The sequence below is a fragment of the Juglans regia genome, chromosome 16 (genome assembly GCF_001411555.2).
Source record: "Juglans regia cultivar Chandler chromosome 16, Walnut 2.0, whole genome shotgun sequence".
In the NCBI taxonomy this organism is placed as follows: domain Eukaryota; kingdom Viridiplantae; phylum Streptophyta; class Magnoliopsida; order Fagales; family Juglandaceae; genus Juglans; species Juglans regia.
Genome location: NC_049916.1, coordinates 27,923,449 through 27,944,917, shown reverse-complemented (window position 1 = coordinate 27,944,917; position 21,469 = coordinate 27,923,449). Strand labels below are relative to the sequence as shown.

The following is a 21,469-nucleotide window of genomic DNA, read 5'->3' as shown; positions in this document are numbered from 1 at the left end:
ATGATTATGATTTATTGTTACCGCATGCCTTCTTTATTTTTCCCTCGTGGTGATGGCGTTACTGCAATTAATATTAAAACTTCATCTCTATGTAATTTTGGAAAGGCATTAACTGATAAGGATGTTATAAATTAGTTTAATTGCAGAATTAATGCAATGGTTTTCAGCCATTGTACTTGAGGAAGAGTTGCAGAATTTTTTTATGCGCACTTTAATGCTTTGGTCTTCAGCTATTGTACTTTATAGAAACAATGCATATGACTTTCTTTCCTTAGTTAGAATATAATTATGTGTTTTTCTTTTGTATACTTCGTATGTATACGGATGATGCCTATTTCATTTATATGAATAAAATCCTTATTACTTATCAAAACAAAAAATTAGTTTAATTGGAGTAAGGAAAATTTTTTACACCATACTCCCATCATTCCACTAAGTATGATATGATATATTTATTACCATTAAATGATCATTTATTGCATGCTTCTTTATGTGGTGAATATGCCACATATTATTTAATATGATCAAAATAAGATAAAAATGTACTGTATATCATTACTCAATCCTCAGAACATACTATTTGGAGCAATATTCAGATCTTGAGAACATGAACGTTTCTTCTTCTTCTTCATTTTTTTTTTTTTTGGGTTTCCCTTTCGTGATGGTGAAATTAACAACTTCATACTGATTCGGACTATGCCAATTAGAGCAGCAAAGTGAATGTAATGTGAACCATTAGGAATCGACATTGAGGTGTGCAATGAAGAGAAATGGTACATAAGCAAGAAGGACAACAAAAATTTGTTTAATAAAATAAGAGAAAAGATATTTGTCAGTGTGAATTATGCAACCGTTATATAATCGCTTTGAAAAAAGTGAATAAAATATGAAATCTACATAAAAAAAAAAAAAATTAATAATGAATCCTACTTTTTTTCAAAGTAATTACACGATGTTTACGTACTTTATAATTGTATATAAAATTACTTTGTAGGAGACTTCAGCTCACACTAATGATAAAAAGTAGAATACAGGAACCGAAATCCCAATTAAGGCGAGCGCCGTAGTCCCTCACTTGAAGATGCTGCTTAGGTAAAATCTTTGGACCAAGCCTGGAAAACAAGACTTTGGTAGGAGCTTGTTCATTCATTTTGCTGCATCCTCACCATCATCAGAGTTCCCTTCATCGTCTGAAGAAACGTCTCTATGATGCTCTTCTCCACCATTCAATTTGCTTTTCTTCTCCTTTTTTCTTTGCCTTTTCTTTTGACGTTTCAAACGCGTCTTCGTTGTCCGTTCCTTGGCAGCTTTCATTCTTTCCTCCCTTCTCGTGTGTCATTCAGCCAATTCTTTCATTCTCTATTAGTCAACATCCATCCTAGCAAGCCGATCTTGTTCTTTCCATCTCATTTGGCGATACTGTTGTACCAGCAATTCAAGGAAGAATAAAATATGATATATGAAAATACAATATGTCAGCAAGCTTCTCCAACTAGTCATAACCACTCATATATCCACATGTCATGCAAACAGTCAACGTCCAAGAAGATAACAATGTCTTATGAGGCATGATATCAACATGTTTTGAATTAATTCATCATTGGACTAAAAGTAATGATGAAAAGAATAAAGCTCCATATTATTTTTTCCTAAGCATATCCATTCTTTCATCAAGTTGATCTAAGAAGGTTTCTCCACGTAACAGAGACCCTAATTCATTTTATTTTGATAGGTAAACAAAGACTCTAATTCATAGTTGATGTGGTATTTGAGAGGGGAGAGAGTTATTGCAACAAAGAGAATGCGAAACTTTTAGCCTGAGAGAGAGAGAGAGAAAGAGGGGAGGGGGGAAGGGGGAATGTGAAACTTAACGTACTCTAACTGGAGCCTTCATCAATGCAGGGGCGATGAAGGCTCTAGATTGTGTGCTAAATTGCTAATTTTTAAAACACAATAAATTGTTTAATAATTTTGTAAAAATTCCATCAGCCAATGGTGTTTTCCTTTTTCGGCCAATAGGTTATGTCAGGCATTAAAAATCATATTGAACATCAGATTTCCGTTAAAAGCTTAACACTTTACAGCTCTTCCCACTTTCCCATAACTTGTGCATGTATTTACATTTATGTATGTGGTTTTTCCCATAACTTGTGCATGTATTTACATTTATGTATGTGGTTATACTTGAAAGAACAAAGGATGCAGAAAATTAGAGTGGGTCACAATTTCCATAATCTATGAGGTCAGCATGTAGCTAGGTCCAATGTAAGCTAGATGGTTCAAGCAAGAAAATGAATACCAATCTACAGCCATTTCAGTTCCACACATAAAATAGAGAGTTGGGGGGTGGGGGTGTGAATGTTTGACAAAATGCAAGAATGGGACTGTTCTCTTCGAGAGGAGCTCCTCCTTGTGAAACGGGGAAAGGAAATAGAGAGAAAAGTGATTGGAAAAGAAAGTTCTATTAAGTTCCAAAATAGCTTACAACGCATCGTGCTTGGGTACATATACCCTAAGAAAATCCTACGTACCCTGAATAATGGGCCATTAAGGGCCCGTTTGGATACTAAAAGTATTGCAAATGATCAATGAATAGTAGTGAAATAGTATAAGAATATCAGAGAACAGTTCCCGAACAGCCCTAAGTCTACTTGAACAATCGACATAAAAGAGAAATGCAACAACCGGCCTACATTCGGCCTGGCCCATATAAAAGAAAATAATAAGAACTGAAAATAAGAACTAAACATAGTCTTGGACCATATAAGCCCATTGGCCCATGAGCCCAGCCTAGCTTCAACTCATTCACTTCAGTTAAACTCAAGTGTTTGACAGAAAGCCAAGCGAGTTCTCTTCTAGTTGCTCGAAACTTCCTCTGTCCTGAACCCCCTTTCTTCATTCACACAGACCCTAGATCTAGGGTTGTGACAGGGGGGATGTGGATGTGCAAAGTTATTACAATCAAAGCCATAGGCGGGTCTTCTTCACCCTTGTTCCCAGTGCCATGTGTTCTGACAAGCCTATACCATATTTTCTCCATTTGATGTGCTCGAGACATCAAACTCCTCTACTCACCCACATCGACAGCGACTTTGCAATAAGAGATTTTGTCCATCTCAAGTTTTATCCGTTTCAAACGCTTCTTCGTTGTCCGTTCCTTGGCAGCTTTCATTCTTTCCTCCCTTCTCGTGTGGCATTCAGCCAATTCTTTCCTTCTCTGTTAGTCAACATCCATCCTAGCAAGCCGATCTTGTTCTTTCCGTCTCATTTGAGAGTGATTGGAAAAAAAAGTTCTATTAAGTTCCAAAATGGCTTACAATGCATCGTGCTTGGGTACATATACCCTAAGAAAATCCTACGTACCCTGAATAATGGGCCATTAAGGGCTCGTTTGGATACTAAAAATATCTCAGATAATCAATTAATAGTAGTGAAATAATTTACGAATAGTAGTTAAATAGTATGAGAATATCAGAGAATAGTTCCCAAACAGGCCCTATGTCTACTTGAACAATCGGCATAAAAGAGAAATGCAACAACCGGCCTGGCCCATATAAAAGAAAATAACAAGAACTGAAAATAAGAACTAAACATAGTCTTGGACCAACAAGATTATGATCGAGAACAACAAGAATATGATAAGTGATAACTATTATTGTCATATATAATAGTTACAAGAAATTTGGGATACAAATTACGATCGAGAACAACAAGATTATGTCACGTATCATGATTATCACTTATCATATTATATATGTAAGGGGATTTTTAAGTATTCTGAGTAAGTTGGGTACTAAAATCAAATTATCTAATCCTATTTGCAACCGTATGTATGGATTCGATAGGTTTTGTTAATTTGGAGGTGTTCATGTTTGATATTAGGGTGTTGTTAGGGTGACCGATACTCATGCCTCCAGTCTGATGATAAGTGTATTTGTTTTTTTAAGAAAATATCTATTCATCATTTATTTTCTCATCATCTCATGATGTGGTAATAGATGATAGGTCTACAAGTAAAATATAATAAATAGTCTCAAATTATCTAATGTCACATCATGAAATGATGAGAGGATTATGAGAATTAAGATAATGAGTAGAATTACTATTTTTTAAAGTTTTATCCTCTATATTAATCAGTGACATTGGGGCATAGGTATTAGACAACTTAGCTTTATCCTTTATATTAATCTATGAACAATACTAGTCTTCCCATTGAGATTTTTTGTTTTTGTTTTGTTTTGTTTACTTGGTGATTAAATAAGTGTTTTTTAAAGAAGTTGTGATTTAAAAAAAAAAATACTAAAAAGTGTTAAAAAATGTATGTAAGTAAAGAACAAAAAAACAGATAAAATATACTAACAGGAGCTCTTAGCGAGAGCCCCTAGCGGTGGCTCTAGTGTGACTCTTAATCTTATACGTGTATAATAATTTTATGAATGGGATTAACACTATAATTGATTTTAAAACGGATCATAAAATATGAATATCATAATTATTTTTTTAAGGAATAATCACAATATTTCATATGAAAAAAATGATATTTATAGTCAGCGGATATATAAATCTAATGCATTTAATTAAAAATAAATATGAAATACATATAAAAAAAATCATGTTTTAAAAAATAAATTTTACAATTTTTTTAACCAAAATTGCTACGTACAGTCGACACATTCAAATGGTGCGTAAACAGCCAACTGATATTATTATAAAAATAAAAAATAAACACATAACAGAACTCTAAGGAAATGGATTCCCACTTTGGTGCTCTGGTCAAAAGCTTCCATCAATCTCGTATTCGGCTTGCTTCATGGTGTTGTTCCTCTCAAATCGTTTACTGGCATGGTGTTGTGGTATTTGGCTTCTTGCGTTGTGATCTTCAAGTGAATCTGTGCTCACCCATTTGACATTGTCATCTTCCTCGTGTGGGTCTTCGGCTTCAAATCAACAAGATGCCATTTCTGGACTTCAAATTAGCATTTTTGGACTTCGAAATCTCCCATCTGTTAGGCATTTCTGCTTCTTTGAATGTCCTTACGCCGTTTGATCTTTCTATCTGAAGCTACTGTCACTAGGGTGGGGGGAGGGGTCAGGGTCCTCACAAGCCTTTTACACGTGATAAAGAAAACACCAAAAGCACTTGCATGCGTGTATAAAGATTCATTTATCATCATCACCTCTTTCTTTCTCTCTCTATCTCTAGTATGTGAATCCTCCACCAAAACCCATCTTTTATATGTAGTAAGCTTTTGGTTCCCCTTTTAATCTCTACTCAAGTTCTTTGCCACCCATCCTATTATAGCGTCCATTTTTCTTTGTTATGATTTGATTCACGTGTAGAATGACTTTGTTTTAGTATTCCATCACCTCCATAGTCTCTGAGTGTGGTGGGTTGGTTAGTTGGTGAGTCTTCAATCTTTTGGCTTCTTTGGACTTAGTTATATTTAATGGGCACTGCACTACCTTGTCGGAATTAGTTTTGGGTATCCTACATATAGTAATTTTTTTTTAAAGTTCTTACAGATAGTGATCACGCTTTCCTTTTCAATGTTTATTCATTCTCCTTTGATTTGTTCTTAATTTTTGTTTTCTTCCAGATGTTTTTATTCTCCTCCTACAACAATCACCTGGTTTCAAAATCTGTAAAAGAGAGAAGAAATGCAGAGAGGGAAACTAAGGAGATGTCTCAAACAGTGCGGTTTTGGTAAATGGTTTTGGTGTTTTTGTTAAACGAAACGATACGTTTTGTTTTTTCCACATCAACATCGTTTACACACCGACTGTATCCATCATTTTTGTTATTTCAAAGAAAACAAGATTTGCTAATTTTTTAAAAAGGGTGAAAGAGCATTACTTTTTTTTAAATATATATATATATATATATATATATATATATATAAAACATAGAATAAATAAAAAAAAGACTATTACTTCACTTGGGTTGTCTTGATTCTATATGAGGTAGGAAGAAATGGGTGGAAAACTCCCTCATCCTGGACTCTCTTTCAGAAATAGACAAGCTCGTCGTTGAATATATTAGAGTATTGGCATTGGTTTTATCAAAAGTCTAATTAAATATAAAAAAGTTTTACTATGTACAAGCAAGTTTACATACTAATCTGCGTATTAATATTGTTGTCTTCATATTCTAAATTTAAATTAGTACTGTTTTAAATAAAATCTAATTTCTGACCAATCATATTGAATTGGATGCACTTATTAGTGCGTAAAATTGTTTACAATTAGATTTTTTCAATATAAAATATGATGAATTTCATCAAAACACAGCTGTATTGGATTAGCTAAAAGGATGAGTTGAAAATTTTGAGTTATAGTAAATGGATGGGTTCCTTCAAATATGAAGGGTTACTGTTCACCAAGCAAATGTATTTTTTATTCATGGTTTAATCTCCCAATGAACATTTTTTTTTCCTACCCGCGTGTTTTCTCTCTTCCTCTCGTTTTCACAGTGACAGAATCGGGCTTCCCTTTCTCTCTTCCTCTCATTTTCGCAGTGCATAATTGGGCTTCATGAATTGTGCTCTAGCTTGGGTCGCGTGACCTTCTCTCTCTCTCTCTCTCTCTCTCTCTCTCCTAAATTAATAAATAGAACTTCAAGCTCATTCGGGGCTTTCGCACTAAACAATGATGATAAAGGAAAAGTTTTATTACAAGCGAGTTCGCGTACCAAGTCGTACACCGATGCTGACATGTAAAACATCCGTTTAATGAAACGATACGAATTGAAGACGAAAATGATTTTCGTGAGATATAGGATATTCTTCTTCTCTCAAATTTTTTCTTCTTTTGTTTTTCTTTTCAATAAAAAAAGTCATGTCAGCGTTGGTACGCGATTTGGTACGCCAAATCGCTTGTACCTAGAGAGGCTCGATAATAAATCCCTTCTCTGAGTTTCATTCTCTGTGTTTTGCATTTATTGAATATTAGGGTGGGTTTTATGGGTTCTTGTCTTTTTTTTCCCCTTTAAAATTAATTTGTTCTTGACTCAGTAAAGGAACGAACCAAACTAGTGGATTTTCCTACGCAAACATGTTTTAAAGTATTATTCTATACGGAATTTGTTAGGGATTTTTGTCGTGTAAACCAAACTAATGGATTCCAGCTTTTAGTGGCTGCCCAGCCACAAGACTTCCTTATAAAGCATGGGGCTGGGCAGTCACTATGAATGGTGAATATTTGTTTTGAAAGTATTTTGGAATTGTGACTTGTTGGAAAGATTAATTTTTTGTGGGCAGATTGTATTTTGGAATCGTGACTTAATTTTGGAAAGATTAACCTTTTGTGGGCTGATCTATAACTTGTGTTATTGTATTTTGTGAATGGCAGCACATTGTATTGATAAATCTGCATGTTGGATTGTTATGGAATGATCGTGGGCTGATGCTTGGAATTGTATTTTACGAATGACAGCAACTTGTATTGATAAATCTAGTTGAGCATACCTGGTTTTAATATATATACATACATTAGTTTGGAAACAATAATTTAAATATCAAATTATATTATTAATGTACATATGATTAGTGTAATTGTGAAATATAAAAAAAAAATTAAAAGTATTATTATTAAAAAATGATATTTTATTATTATTTTGATGAATATAATAGATAATTCAATGTGGGGTTACGGATAGAAAGGTTTTAGATTTATAGAAAATATATATTTTTCATTAAATTTTGAAGATGACTTTGATGAAGTCAATGCCAATACTCTTACAAGTAAAATAAAAGGATAAATCTTTACAAGAACGATGTAGAATAAAGAAAGATGCTTTTAAGTATAAAGAAATCCAATAAAATAAAACTCACAGACTGACATGACTTGATGTGGTATGTTAAATTATAAAATAGATTTAATGTATTATATAAAACCATATCACTATGTAAATTTAACAAATATTCCGGACCAAATGCTTACACTTTCAACCAAGGTCTGTTCAACCCATTTACATTAACGGATCAAAACGGATTGATACGACACGATCCGTTATGTTAATGGGTCATATTAGGATTTGAAATTTTGATACAATAAGTTTAACGGATTAGGTTAAAGTTGACCCATATAGTATAATATATATATTAACACGATACGAACATGACCTGTTAACACGATATGACACCCTTATTTCAACCAGGGGATGATTGCGAGAGATTACAGTCGGCCTTCGACGGTTGCATGAGTACAGAAGCAGTTCAAGCAGTAAAACCTGGCCCTACGGGAAGCCCAACACAGAATCCATCTGTTGGCGCTAGGCGCATCGACTTGACCGAACCAAAATTTGGTCCCTCCCAAAGCCCAAGATAGAATCCATCTATCGGCCTAACTGGCTCACCAGCCGGCGTCGTTTTTACGTTTTCTTCCCATCTGAGAGCGAGGGCTGTGGAAAATTCAGAGCTCCTCGATCGAAGAAGAATCTGCGAAGTCGAAAGGGAAGAAGGAGATGTTGCCCACAGTATCGAAAGGGCGCTCGTCGTCCTCTACATCTCGATCTAACCCAATGTTCTTTCAGTACCTCCGCCGAATAGTCAAGGTTCCTCTCTCTCAAGTTTTTTTTCTTCAGTGGATCTGATTTCCATCCCAATCGAATTTCCAACTTAGCACAATTCTCATCTGAATATGCATCATGTTCACGAGCTCGATATACGAATTTTATTATTGTAAACACTCTGGCGAGCCATCTCTATATTCAATCATGACCTGAACATTTGGTTCTTTGAAATGCTGTATGGTTTATTGTTCTAGAATTAGAAGTTTACTGAGTGTTAATTTCTACTCTCGGTAAATTTTGATTGTTGGCTTATTTGCTCGATTCGTGTAAAAAGTCCCCGATGGATGTTGATGATGATCAAGCAGTTCATCCACTGCTAAATCAGCATAAACATGTTAGCTATCTATGTGCTAGTAATCTTGATTAGGTGAACTTCTTGTCTAACTATTTTTTCTTACATTCTGTATCGGACTTATTGCCCTGGAAAAAAAATCCGAGAAAAAGAGTAATCTGTCTCTTATCGATAATGTTGTATGCTAATGCAACAGTACTAAGGTATAAAATTGCGTAAAGTGGTCTATTGATATGATTTTGCAATTTTCTCGCTCTCTCATTTACTATTTGCGGTTCTGGCCGTTGCTATATTGGACATTCCCTTCGTAATGGTAAAAAATTACTCCTGTTTATTCCATTGGTTGATTGTAATAGATTCCATTGGTTGCTCTTGTACATGTCCCGTGTACTTGGGCCAATTTTTTTAGGAAATTTGAAATATGATTGAACCCACACTCAACTTGCCCTATACTTAAAAAAAAAAAAAAAACTTTTTCTCGTGTATTCATTTCTGCTCGTGGCTGGTTCATTGTAGTGGCAACAAATGGATGTTGAATATACCTTTTGGCAAATGCTTCACCTATGCACCTCGCCAAAAGTTGTGTAAGTATCCACAACCCTTTGAATTTTTGTGAACAAGAAAGATATTTTTGTTTTTGTTATTTGTTTTCCTACTGATATTAATATTCTTACTACAAAAAGTAGTTACCCACTCTTGTAAGAGGAGACCTTTTCATTTCATTTTAATTATATTTTCTTACCACGGACAAGATTTGTCAAGTTTAGATATGGAAACTTGCTAATTACTGATTAGGTATTTTGCATGTTGAACTTTCAAATGGATGTAGCTATCAGCACACCAAGTATCACAAGCGTAAGTCCACTTTCCATTGGATATCATTTGCTACTGTTATGTAATTGGTGCTGTTGATTTGTTGTCTGGTGTTACAATTAGATTATCACATGTAGCTGTTGTTTTTTCTGACTAACAAAACTTTTAACCGCACTAACAGTTTGTAATGATTGTAATAAGGCGTAGCCATCAGCAGGCTAAGTATGAAGATAAGCCAAGGCCAAGAGTAATTTTAATTTATTGTTATAGTGTTTCCTATAAGTTTCAAATTATCATCTCTAGAAGGTCCGAAATTAAGTCTCAGAAGTGTAGATAAGACCCTTTGGCATTCATTCTAGGTACTCATACCCCAAGATAGCAACTTTTTTCCTTGGAAGATACCTCCTATATGCTTATTGTGGTGTATTTGGAGGGAAAATATTATAAAATCTTGAGGACCATGAAAGGACAATGGAAGAGCTTAAAACCTTCTTCTTCAACACTCTCTTTCTTTGAGCAGGTGCTATAGATTTTAAGGGGATGGGGTTTCATGATTTCCTTGTATCTTTTTCTGTTCCTAATTGGGTGTTTCTTTTGTTTACATCCTGAGTACTTTGGCTAAGCCTTTGTGCTATTCAATTAAAGTTCTGATTACTTATTAAAAAAATCTAATAGAAAAGGAGAAACATTAATCATTTTTTGCAGTCTCTTACTTTCTTAGTTGTTAGTGCCATGGAGTCTAGACTCATTAAACGTATGGTAATATGAAATTTTGCTGCTAATTGTAGATGAAACTTGAAAGCTTTACTTTGTTTTTGGTCTCAGAAACTAAGAATCAATGGGCACGTGACGATCCTGCTTTTGTTGTAATCTGCAGCATTCTTTTGATGGTTGCAACTTTGGCTTATTGTGCTGCGTAAGTCTCTAAGATACTCGCTCTTGATGGCTACTGCTATAATACTACTAAATAGTGATAGTTGTACCATTTTCAAAACCAGTGTCAAAAAGTTTGGTTTACTCAATGCTCAGCTGAGTGAGATACTTATATATATATATATATATATATAAGTAAGAATAAGATTTTATTAATAGAAAATAGCCCAAGTACAGATGAAGTATACGCGGAATACACCTAGCAACCACTAGGCACTAGAGATAGATACAAGCAAATTATGAAAACTAGCTGAGAGAGATCCTTTAATATAGATTTGATACTCTTATTTCATCCCGGTGCTGAATAGCTGCAAGCACACATTTCAGTTATTGTTTTACTCTCTCAGATAGGAATTTATCATCTCACAATATCTATTTAAATATTTTATTTGCCTTATATATTACTTTTGATTGTTCAAGTCGTGCATCATGAGTTCTTTAGGATAGGTTTGGATAGTGAGTTGAGATGAGATGAGTTGATGTGAAAGTTGAATAAAATATTGTTAGAATATTATTTTTTAATATTATTATTGTTTTGAGATTTGAAAAAGTTAAATTGTTTATTGTATTTTGTTTGGGAATTTGGAAAAGTTGTAATGATTAGATAAGATGAGATGAAATGCTTTTTGTATCCAAGCCTAGCCTTAATCTGTATTGATTCTACTTATAAAAAAAATCTGTATTGATTCTCGTTTTCTTATCTTTATTTTATTTCAGGTACGGCCATAGTGCTGGACATGCTGTTTATGTAGTTATCTCAGTATTGCTTTTCCATTTTTTGATAACTGGAGTAGTTATAGCTACAAGTTGTTGGTAAGAGCAACTTCCTGCTAACTATGAAATCATGCTTGCCTTATTGTCTCTTTGTTGGGGTACTTTATTGTAATACCGATATCTGTAAAATTGCCTACCATGCCAGCCTTTCTGAGCTTTATAATTTCTCATGCACAATGGACAACTGTGGGAGTAGCTGGTGCTTCTAAATTTGCTGCGAGTTGTATTTTTTGCATCTTTACCAACAAGAACAATGTCGGCGGTTTATGACTTTATTATCTGAACTAAGTTTGAAATTTGAAGTCACCTGCTTGGGGACCAACAGTATGAGCACCTGCTTTGCCATTAAATTGTTCAATAAGTCATGGAAGGTACAAATCTGGAATGGACATTGCTGCAAGGCTGGACTAGCTATTGCGCTGATATTCCTTGCAATTGTTGCAGAGGATGGCATGGGTTGCCACAGGTCTTTCATGGGACCTATAGCATTAACTGTCCAGCTCCTGCTTCAATTGCAAAGACTATGATCCTTGGACGTTGACGAAATCCATAGTCTGAACAGCTCTCTTTTATGCAACTCCTATTGTGAGATTGTTTGTTAGCCTAAGAAAATAATAAAATGGATTACTGTTTGCAGGCTAAACACTAATTGTGGGGGCAATAGCTCTAGGATGTTTTGAAATCTATGTTGAATTTTAGTTTTCTTGAAAAGAAAAAGAAAATTATTGGCACAAAACGCTCTATTTCCCATGATATAGTTATTCAAACCCAACTTGCAGTCAGACAAATGGCTTTCTTTCATCCATGATTTCTAAAAAAATATGGAATTTAAGATAATTCTCAATTCAATCATGTCTTTATCCCACTTAAACTGGGTCAGCTGCTTGGATCCTTATCCACTAATTGGGGTCAGTTATGTGTATTCCGTTTTATTGTTCTATCTCAAAATACTATAAGAAAAACAAAAATAAAAATACTATCAGCTCCTTATTTTATGTAACCCATTTCACTCCATCTGTACATTATTTGAACTCTAAATTAAGATCTCAAGTATCTTGACCATTGAGAATCTTAGAAGACGCGGCCTTATTATTACGAACTGGTGTTGTTTGTGCAGAAATAGTGGTGAATCGGTGGACCATTTACTACTACATTGTGAGTTTGCCCAAGATATTTGGACTTATTTTCTTAGTAGAATGGGTATAGCATGGGTGATGCCGGGTAGGGTGGTTGATTTGTTAGCAAGCTGGAGAGGGATCACAGGGACACTACAGATTGCAGCCGTGTGGAAGATGGTTCCTATATGTATTTTCTGGTGTATTTGGAATGAAAGAAACGAGAGACTCTTTGAGGACCATGAACGTTCCTTGGAAGAGTTTAGGAATTTTTTCTGGAAGACTTTGTTTTTGTGGGCCATTGCTATTGATTGGAATGGTCGCAGCTTCCATGATTTCCTTGTAACTGTTCCTAGTGCTTAAATAGGTGTAATCACATGTATACTTCTAGTGTACTTGGGCTATGCCTACTTTTATTAATGAAATAACTTATTACTTATCAAAAAAAAATTAAGATCTCAAGTAATTTTATGGTTTGCAATGAAAATGAGCCCACATGGATGTTTTAAATTTGTTTTTTTGATCTGGCTGAAATGCTTTTACTCTAGTGTCTCCACCAATGTTCTATTTCACCCTATAGATTGACCTGATGTTGTTCAGTATATTATTGTAATTACAATTTGCATTTCTTATTGTCCATTCAGGTTCCTGACTAATTCTTACCTTCGGGAAGAGGCTCCCTTCAACAGTCATGTGGTTGAGCAACGAGTTGAATGGCAAGTCTGGAAAATTTTGTTTCCCACTTCATTACAAGTTGAATTCTTATTATAGTTTAACCAAAAGTTTTAGTTGGAACAAAGTTTATCAAATTTTTATATATTCATCTGTGTTCATTGTTGTGTTTTTCTAATATTGTATTTGTTGCTTTCCCAATTTTAGTCTTTCAATTTCTTTATAAATGCGATCTATTTTTGCTTTTATTATGTATTTACCATCTAAATAACTCAGCATGCTGACTTTTTTCGTTTGAAGGCTGTACGCTTTTGATGTTCATTGCAACTCTTTCTTCCCAATCTTTGTTCTACTTTATGGTAACTGCTCTTTTACCGTATGTGTTTTTATTTTTAGATTTAACCTTGATTAATGGCACGTACTCATGCGTTTTATTCGTGGCAGTCATACATTACTTTTTGTCACCACTTTTGGTAGCCCATGGTTTCATTCCCATGTTGCTGTCAAACTTGCTTTTCATGGCGGCGGCTTCTTACTACCATTATCTGAACTTTTTAGGTTATGATGGTAAGCTAACTTCTTTGTTCTTACCGGTATGCTTTAAGCATTCTTTTTTTTGCAAGGAGAAGAGGGTTTGGGTGGGAGTGAATCCAGGTCCATATTGTTCTTTGATAAGTAAAAATATTATTAATAGCAATTTAAGTGAAACCCAGGACTTTGTTCTTTTCTCTTTTGAACACAGTGAAAACAGGTCTTGTGGCTGTATGGCTTGGATCTCAAATCGAACAAGTTTTTATGAGTGAAATGAAAAATTTTCCATGCAAAAAATGTAAAGCAGATCGGTTTGTCGATCAAAATTTATTATTATGTGGTATAGATGACAATTTATGCATTTTTCTGTGCATGTAGTTTATTAATCAGAAAGTAAGTTATCAACCACTTACTGCTTCAATGATCTTCCACCTCGTCGAGATTAATTGGGTGATGCCACAAAAGGGGGTTGAGTTATTGGTGGCTCGGGGAGTTATAATAGGAAGTAAATAGAATGCAGATGTATAACAATGACTCCATTGTGCTTGACGTGGAGTATATAGAAGGAAAAGAACTCCTACAATTTTGAAGATTGTGTGATAAAAGGTGAATTTGGTGTCCTTCGGGTCAGTAATGGAAGCAATCATTCAGCTGGTGGTTAGAGCCAGTGGACTCTTCTTTGTCCCATCATGGGAGGGTTCCTGGTGCCTTGGTTACTGGTGTTGTTGGCCATGATCTATTTAGTCAAAAAGTGGAGACTGGGTGTAAATTTCTTTTCTTTGTGAACCATCAGGTCTTATTGTATTTGGTGAATAAAGTGGTGCTTAGTGGTCAAACGTGGTCTTGCTATTGAAAGACTTTGATATGTCGCCGCTTACCCTTTGTCTCGTCTGCGTAATGGAGAAGGACAAGGGGTGCTGGCTCCCAGACGCTTCTTCCTTGAAAAAGATTTGATAGAACTGAATTTCTCCATGCTCAAATCCCTGTATGAGCGGACAATCACCCAAATAACACTTGCTTCTCTTTGTTGTAGATTTTATGAATTCTTGTTCTGCTTCTCACTGTAGCTAGGTGTTTTCCTTTGTATACTTTCTGATTACATGGGTTGCACCCATAGGGCCACAACGCTCTTTTAATAATGTTGGTGTCTTTGCTTCTAAAAAAATGGTAGTTTGGTGGCCGTACTGCAAAAGAATTGGTAGCTTGAGGGGGTGAAGTACAATTTTCCCAAACCAGTTTATTTGGACCTTTTGATTTCCGTAAATTGTTTGACTGGATATGGCTTTCAGTTTCAGATATGGTGAGTTAATTGTCTTCATTAACTTAATATGGTGTCCTTTTGCAGTGTTGCCCTTTCTGGAGAGGACCACTTTCTTTCTATATCCCATTGGTGCTGTCATTGTCCTTTCTCCTATTTGTAAGTGTTGAATGTGACGCCTGCCTGATTGTGTTTTCCCGTGGATTATATTGCAGCTAATTCAAATTGTTTTAATTTGCAGTGATTTTGAGTGGCTTCAATCCTTCGAGATATTTTATGAACTTGTACTTCAGTCAACGTTTTATGATTCAGTAAGGTTAACACTTAGGTACAGACATAATGAGGTTTGAGGACTAGTTCAGGGACCGCAGCAGCACATGGAAGGGTTCGATGAGTGCTATGACTGTTTCACGAAAACGTGAAAGGAAAAGCAGTTGCACCGCATGGAGCAACTGTTGTAGCTTTATTTCTGGGAATCTTTCTGCTGCAGCTGCGACATGCAAGTTGGAACCAAGTGAAGGGAGGGCAGCTAAGTGTATATCTAGTGATTGGGGACATTGATCAATGGATCTGTTGAATGTATTGATTTTTTTCCCATATTGTCCCGTGTTTACCATCATAATAGGTTCAAAAATTCAAAAGTTCACTTTACCCATGCTTAGAAGTGTCTTCCTCGATCTAGTGTTTGGAAATCATGTTCAAGGTAGCTGCTTATTTCGTTTTTCTTAAGAATCTGGAGTTGCTCAGATTTGATTAGAAGCCAATGACTCTCTTTGTAACCCATTGTAGGTGGTTTGGGAAGTATGAGAGTTAGCCAATTCAAGCTAGTTGAAAAAGTGTTGAAACCAAGCTCTGAAAAGATTACTTGTGCATTAGCAAACAACCCAGTAGGTGCCCCGACATTATTCATAACCATGCATCCTGAGCCTTAATTGATCCGTTACTTTCATCGTTAGTAACTTCGTTGAAAATCTGCATCTCTCCATGCTTTGTTTACGTCGTCTGACGCCCCTATAATCTCAATGTATTGAATGATGTATGAACGAAGAAAGAGGCAAAGAAAAAAATATCGATACGGAGGAACTCGAAGAGCGTGTAAATACAACATATTTTTCAACCGATTAAATTCCAAATACATATAACAGGTTCATATAACGTGGACGGTGGATCTGATAAATCGTCAGTTTTTCACCATTGGGATGTGGCTTCTAAAAATTATTTGTATTAAGAGTATTTGTAGTGGCTTAGCCAAAGTTTGGTCAAAATTTGATTAGAAAATTTATTTTTATAAATTTCGCTAGTTATTTTTCAAAAACACCAAATAATAAACTTTCTAAATCTATCACTATTTTAGTAAAATATTGATTTTAACATTTTTATTTATTTTAATTCTAATTGTAATTGGAATATCTATCAATTTCTTAATACATGGATCACATTGTATGGGTCTTCACATGATGATTCCTCAAACATACCAATTACCAAAACTTTTTATCAATCTCAGCACAACTGAGATTTACCACTTATGGAGCCTCATAGTAATAAAATATATAGATAGGTAGAGAATTTGAGAAAACTATAAGATAAAAAGATATATCTAGACCAAGATGATCGAAATCCAAAAACCCATTGAAGATGATCGAAACCAACTCACTTCCCACTTAGAGTATCACCATTAACCCAGTTAAAGAAAATAAGTAAAAACGAAATCAGAATAACAGGCATGATTGGGAAGAGTAATTTTTTATGTCCAAAATAAGATTTAATCAGCAACTTGAACTGGTCAGATTTGGCCGGTAAAAATAACTTTGGTTAAAAATATTATAGATATATTGAGTCTATTATAATTAATTTTTATGCAACAATTTAACTAGGTTGATTCCACTTCTAGTGCTCGGTTTGAATTTTAAACCCACGAGCATGGTAGCATACACTAAAGAACAAAACCTTTTAAGCTTAGTCAAGAAAGTGGCTAGACTTTTATGTAATTGTTTAGTGATTTTTCAAATGAGGTTGGTGGGATGAGTTTAATCAGCCAAATCATATCCCGTTTTCAAGGCCATAAAAGACCAACCTCGTGGACTAGGTGCTAATAGCAAAGGTGATTGAACTTTTACGATCAAAGCTAATTTTCTCGTATGTATCCTAAAAAAAACTGTGGTGGTTGAAAAAGGCTTATTTTTTGAACAAAATCGTGTCTCGACGTTGTTATAGGCATAGGCAAGGAAGTCCATCCTCGTTAAAAAGTAGGAGAATTTTCCTTCCCTTTAACGTAGAAGGCTAGGAATTATAGAAGTGGGGCCAACGTTTGATGACGGGCAGATGATTTATTGGTCAATTACACAGTCGTCAAACTGCTTTTCTTTCAAGCGAAGACTTCTTCCCCTCTCTGTCTTCAATACACGAACGACCTTTACCTACACTTGTGGCTAAGATGCTCTACAAACCTAATCGATTATTTGATCAAATACGGCCCGTTTGAACAGTAAATTGAAATGAGATGATTTTAAATTAAAATTAAATAAAAAATTATTTTTTAATATTATTATTATTTTAAAATTTTAAAAAATTAAATTATTTATTATATTTTATGTAAAAATTTAAAAAAATTATAAAAAAGAGAATTTCATCTTTATATCAAAAGAGAGCCGTATCTCTAAAGTTCTAAAGACTATAGCAGAGCCCATTCAGCCAACAAACTATATGATCACCTTAGCATCCAAACAAGCGTTTTAAATTATAGGACTTCCTATTTAAGTTAAAATATATCCTATAACAAATACGAATATTAAATAATAAAATTTAAAGCTTTCATTGTCGCTGCTAACCCATGATCCAACATTTAAGCCACACGGCACAACAAACATATTGCAACACGTTTACTATTGCTGAATTAGATTCGGAACACAAAACATCAATATCTTTAAGAAATTAAACACCACCTCAGATTGTTATCATTTGAGAAAAACATTGAACACTACTCGGAGCGAATAGTGACATTTAGCTGCATGTATCTTAAACAGTAGTATAGGAATATAGGATTTGGCCTTTCATGAGTGCCCTGGTTTTTCACTGATCAAGTTTGCTTCCGGCAACATCCACAACGAATCTGTATCGAACGTCATTCTTCTCCAACCTTTCAAGAGCTTTGTTAACGTAATCCATCTTCACCACTTCAATCATGGAACTTAGGCCCTTCTCTTTGCAGAACTCAAGCATCTCCTCCGTTTCCTTCATGCTTCCTATGAAGCTCCCTGTAATTGACTTCCTCCCTATTGAAACAGAAGAAGCAGAGCACCCGCAATTAGCAGAAGATTCGGAGAAACCAAACACCAGAGAAGAATTTTCAGTCAGACTTTAGAGAGATAGAGAGAATAGAGGACCCACCTCCAAAAACATTAATTAAAGCAGAAGAGATTTAACCCTTGACAAATGGTTTTACCAACCAAAGGTAGCATTTGATTGTTTGGAAAATAAGAACCGACTAAATAATATAAAAGCCGAAGGAGATAGCCAGCAAACCTATCCTACTCATGTAAACAAACAGAAAGTACTCTTGGAAGATAAAAGATAACATTATGGAGTTAAAACCAGGGAAACCAAATAAAAGAAAAACCAAAACTTATAGAGCAGTCGAGAAAGATAGAGAGAGAGTCACCAAGCATAACGACGGGGGTGAGAAACTGCAGAGGAGTATTTATAACACCCATCAAGATTAGCTTGCCATCCAGCTTCAACAAAGAAAGGTAAGGCTCGAGAGGGTGAAACACAGGCACAGTATCAATGATATAATCCAGTGAGTCAGCCGCTTCCTGCATCCGAGTCGAGTCCGAGCTGACCACGTACTCGTCAGCCCCAAGATGCTCCATAGCCTCTTCTCTCTTCTTCTCTGAAGAGCTTATTACAGTCACATGGTGCCCCATGGCCTTAGCTATCTTCACCCCCATGTGTCCTACTCCTCCAATCCCCAATATCCCTCCCCTCAATCCCCTCTGGGTCAACCCGAAGTGACTCAGCGGACTGTATACTGTCACCCCTGCGCACAATAGCGGCGCTGCCTGTTCTGGGGCCATCCCCTCCGGTATCTTGACCACAAATCTATAAACAAACAGAAAGAGTCTTAATTAGAATTCTATCAAAACAGGCAAAAGCTTAGATATTTACTCTTGTCTTGCATTGCAACTTGCGAGGAAAAAAAAACGGTTTTGAACACATTTTAGCCATAGAATCGCTCATTTCGAAGCTCAAGTGTGGATGTATTAGATTGATGATGAAATCTCAGTCATAGAATATTTTTAAATGATGGTGTTGAAGTGTAAACTTCGGCTTTTCAAGGATTCCATTTTATGTTGTAGGATATATGATCAGGATATGACATAGAGCTAGCATGTTAAAGAATTAGAAGAGTTCTGATTTTGTTGTTACTTTTGGTCGACCACCATGGCGCCAGCAAAGCCACCTTGGGTGGGTTTGCCATCGGTGTAAACATCGTTGTAGGACCAAATTTTCTTGTTGCAGTATTGCTCGATATCCGCTTTGCATGGGCGGCAGTTTCTGCAGCATCCAACGATCGCTCCGACTCCCACGGTGTCTCCTACTTTGAACTTGGTCACAGCTGATCCCACCTCCACCACCTCACCAACCACTTCGTGCCTATTTCATAATAATGGTTACATTTAAAGTAAAGAAAAGAAATATTAGAGAGAGAGAGAGAGCTGACAGATAATTGTGACTAGCAGTCAAAAGTCTAAACGGTAGAAGTTGGGGTGCATAGATATATGTAGTTTACCCAGGAACCATGGGATAGTTGGACATGCCAAGATCATTCTTGATCTGATGAATATCAGTGTGGCAAACTCCGCAGCAGAGTACTTTGACGTAAACATCTTCTGGGCCTGTGTTTCTGCCAGAATTTTCGTTTTAGGAAGAAACCCCAATGAGGTCAATCAAAGGAACGTGCCGTAAAATTTGTGGAAAAGAAAATCAAAGAGGGGATTAAGATTACCTTAGACTGTAAGTATAAGGTGAGAGAATCCCAGAAGCGTCTCTGGCTGCCCATCCTCTTGTTGTTCTCTCTGGTTCAAGGGCCATTTTCCTAGGACAACACGAGAGAGAGAGAGAGAGAGTAGGGGGAACCTGAACAGCGTATGTGTATATATTGAGGAGTGAGATTGGACAAAACGAAAAGTGAAAGCAAAAGATGAGAAATTAAAGTAGCTAGGTATGAATTCTCAGCAACCTGACGGATGATGTCGTAGGTGAATGGGATCCACTACTTCGATCCTCTACCGCACTACAACTCCGTGATCTCCGTCAAAGCGATCAACGCATCTTTCAAGAGGATTGGATGTCTCAAAACAAAATTCTAACAGCACATGAAGTAAAGAGAAACAAGTTGTTGTAGTCCATAAAATAGGTTAAGCTATCATAATTGGGACTACCAGTCTACCAGCCAGTGAAGGGGCATTGTATAATTGATTATTATATATAGCTCTTGCAATGGGATTTTCAGGATCGATCCATTTCTTACGAATTTAGGAAAAATATTAACAAATCATATGGTAAAAATAAGACAGATAATTGAAGGTTTGGTGGCACACAAACGTAGACACACAACAATAACAACGCTGCATGCAACTCACGCACTAGTGGTAGACGGGCGCGCGGGTGAATTTGCCATCCCAATTAGAAGCTAGCTAGGGTTGTGCCGTACGTGGCCATGCATGCAAAACCCCCTGTGGAGGCTCAGCCACCATCATACGGTAGTATATCCATCCCGTGATGAGGGTAATTGTGAGCCAAGCCCCCAACCTAAGTTTTTTTTTTTTTTTTAAGATTTTAGATATTTGGAAGTTTTTTCAAACGACGATGGAGCACGCAATCAAAATCATGATAAGAGTGACGTCACATTGTCTGATCTCCTCCAAAGAAAAAGAAAAATAGGTGGTGCGTCTTTATTGGACGTAGCAAGAAGAAAAGGACACGTACCTCGACACGTCTCATGAATAATAAAGAGCTCAAGACACATTAGCCGAGACCGAGAGCAACTTGGCCGGCGACTTTTCCGTTTTCTGTACGTGCCTCATTGGTTTTTTTCCCTAACAAACGTTTTCCCTGACAAGATCATCTGGATCCATCATGCCTCTGGAAAATTCTCAGTTAAATCTGCGTATGCAGCCTTGGTTAATCAGACTAATCTCCCTTCTAACAGCTCTCAGTCCATCAATTGGAAATCTCTCTGAAAAATGCAGATTCAAGATCGATTAAAACTTTTTCTTTAGAAAATCAGTCATGACATCCTCCCCACAAAAGTCAAGATTAACAATGTCATTCCACTTGATGAAGATCAAATTTGTTGCCCTCTCTGTAAAACTGAACCTGAGAACATTTCCCATCTGTTTCTTAATTGCTCTTTCTCTAGAATAATGTGGAGACATTCTAAATGGCCAATTGACTCATCCATGTTTGCAAATCATCCAATTTCTAACTGGATTAGTACAATTATTAATCCA

The 21,469-nt window shown here is 35.8% G+C and overlaps 2 protein-coding genes across 3 annotated transcripts; one reads left to right on the top strand and one right to left on the bottom strand.

Moving 5' to 3' along the window:
* Window positions 1-8,351: 8,351 nt before the first annotated feature.
* On the top strand, window positions 8,352-15,784 carry LOC109020363 (protein unc-50 homolog). Of its 2 annotated transcripts, XM_035686739.1 has the most exons (10): window positions 8,352-8,551; window positions 9,378-9,445; window positions 9,691-9,716; window positions 10,500-10,590; window positions 11,325-11,420; window positions 13,141-13,212; window positions 13,469-13,527; window positions 13,613-13,735; window positions 15,045-15,116; window positions 15,199-15,784. In XM_035686739.1, the coding sequence occupies exons 1-10, from the start codon at window positions 8,462-8,464 to the stop codon at window positions 15,270-15,272; spliced, it is 771 nt and encodes a 256-aa protein (XP_035542632.1). In that variant the 5' UTR covers window positions 8,352-8,461; the 3' UTR covers window positions 15,273-15,784. The 2 variants fall into 2 exon arrangements, with proteins under 2 accessions (XP_035542632.1, XP_035542633.1); XM_035686740.1 differs by lacking the exons at window positions 13,469-13,527; window positions 13,613-13,735.
* Window positions 15,785-17,743: 1,959 nt separating this feature from the next.
* Window positions 17,744-20,694, bottom strand: LOC109019241 (cinnamyl alcohol dehydrogenase 1-like). Its single transcript, XM_035686811.1, has 6 exons — window positions 20,197-20,694; window positions 19,963-20,093; window positions 19,747-19,860; window positions 19,383-19,610; window positions 18,616-19,055; window positions 17,744-18,229 (listed from the first exon to the last, which is right to left on the bottom strand). Exons 2-6 carry the CDS (start codon window positions 20,046-20,048, stop codon window positions 18,027-18,029), a joined length of 1,071 nt encoding a protein of 356 aa, XP_035542704.1. The 5' UTR covers window positions 20,049-20,093; window positions 20,197-20,694; the 3' UTR covers window positions 17,744-18,026.
* Window positions 20,695-21,469: the final 775 nt, after the last annotated feature.

What these genes read in the sequence shown, in the direction of transcription:
- LOC109020363 (XM_035686739.1), top strand. Translation starts at nt 8,462, where the DNA reads ATGTTGCCCACAGTATCGAAAGGGCGCTCGTCGTCCTCTACATCTCGA. An exon ending in ACTTTGGCTTATTGTGCTGC is followed by an intron (nt 10,591 to 11,324) that starts GTAAGTCTCTAA and finishes ATTTTATTTCAG; the next exon opens with GTACGGCCATAGTGCTGGAC. An exon ending in GTTGAGCAACGAGTTGAATG is followed by an intron (nt 13,213 to 13,468) that starts GCAAGTCTGGAA and finishes TTTCGTTTGAAG; the next exon opens with GCTGTACGCTTTTGATGTTC.
- LOC109019241 (XM_035686811.1), bottom strand. Translation starts at nt 20,048, where the DNA reads ATGGCCCTTGAACCAGAGAGAACAACAAGAGGATGGGCAGCCAGAGAC. An exon ending in CCTTATACTTACAGTCTAAG is followed by an intron (nt 19,861 to 19,962) that starts GTAATCTTAATC and finishes AAATTCTGGCAG; the next exon opens with AAACACAGGCCCAGAAGATG. An exon ending in CACCCCCGTCGTTATGCTTG is followed by an intron (nt 18,230 to 18,615) that starts GTGACTCTCTCT and finishes CTGTTTCAATAG; the next exon opens with GGAGGAAGTCAATTACAGGG.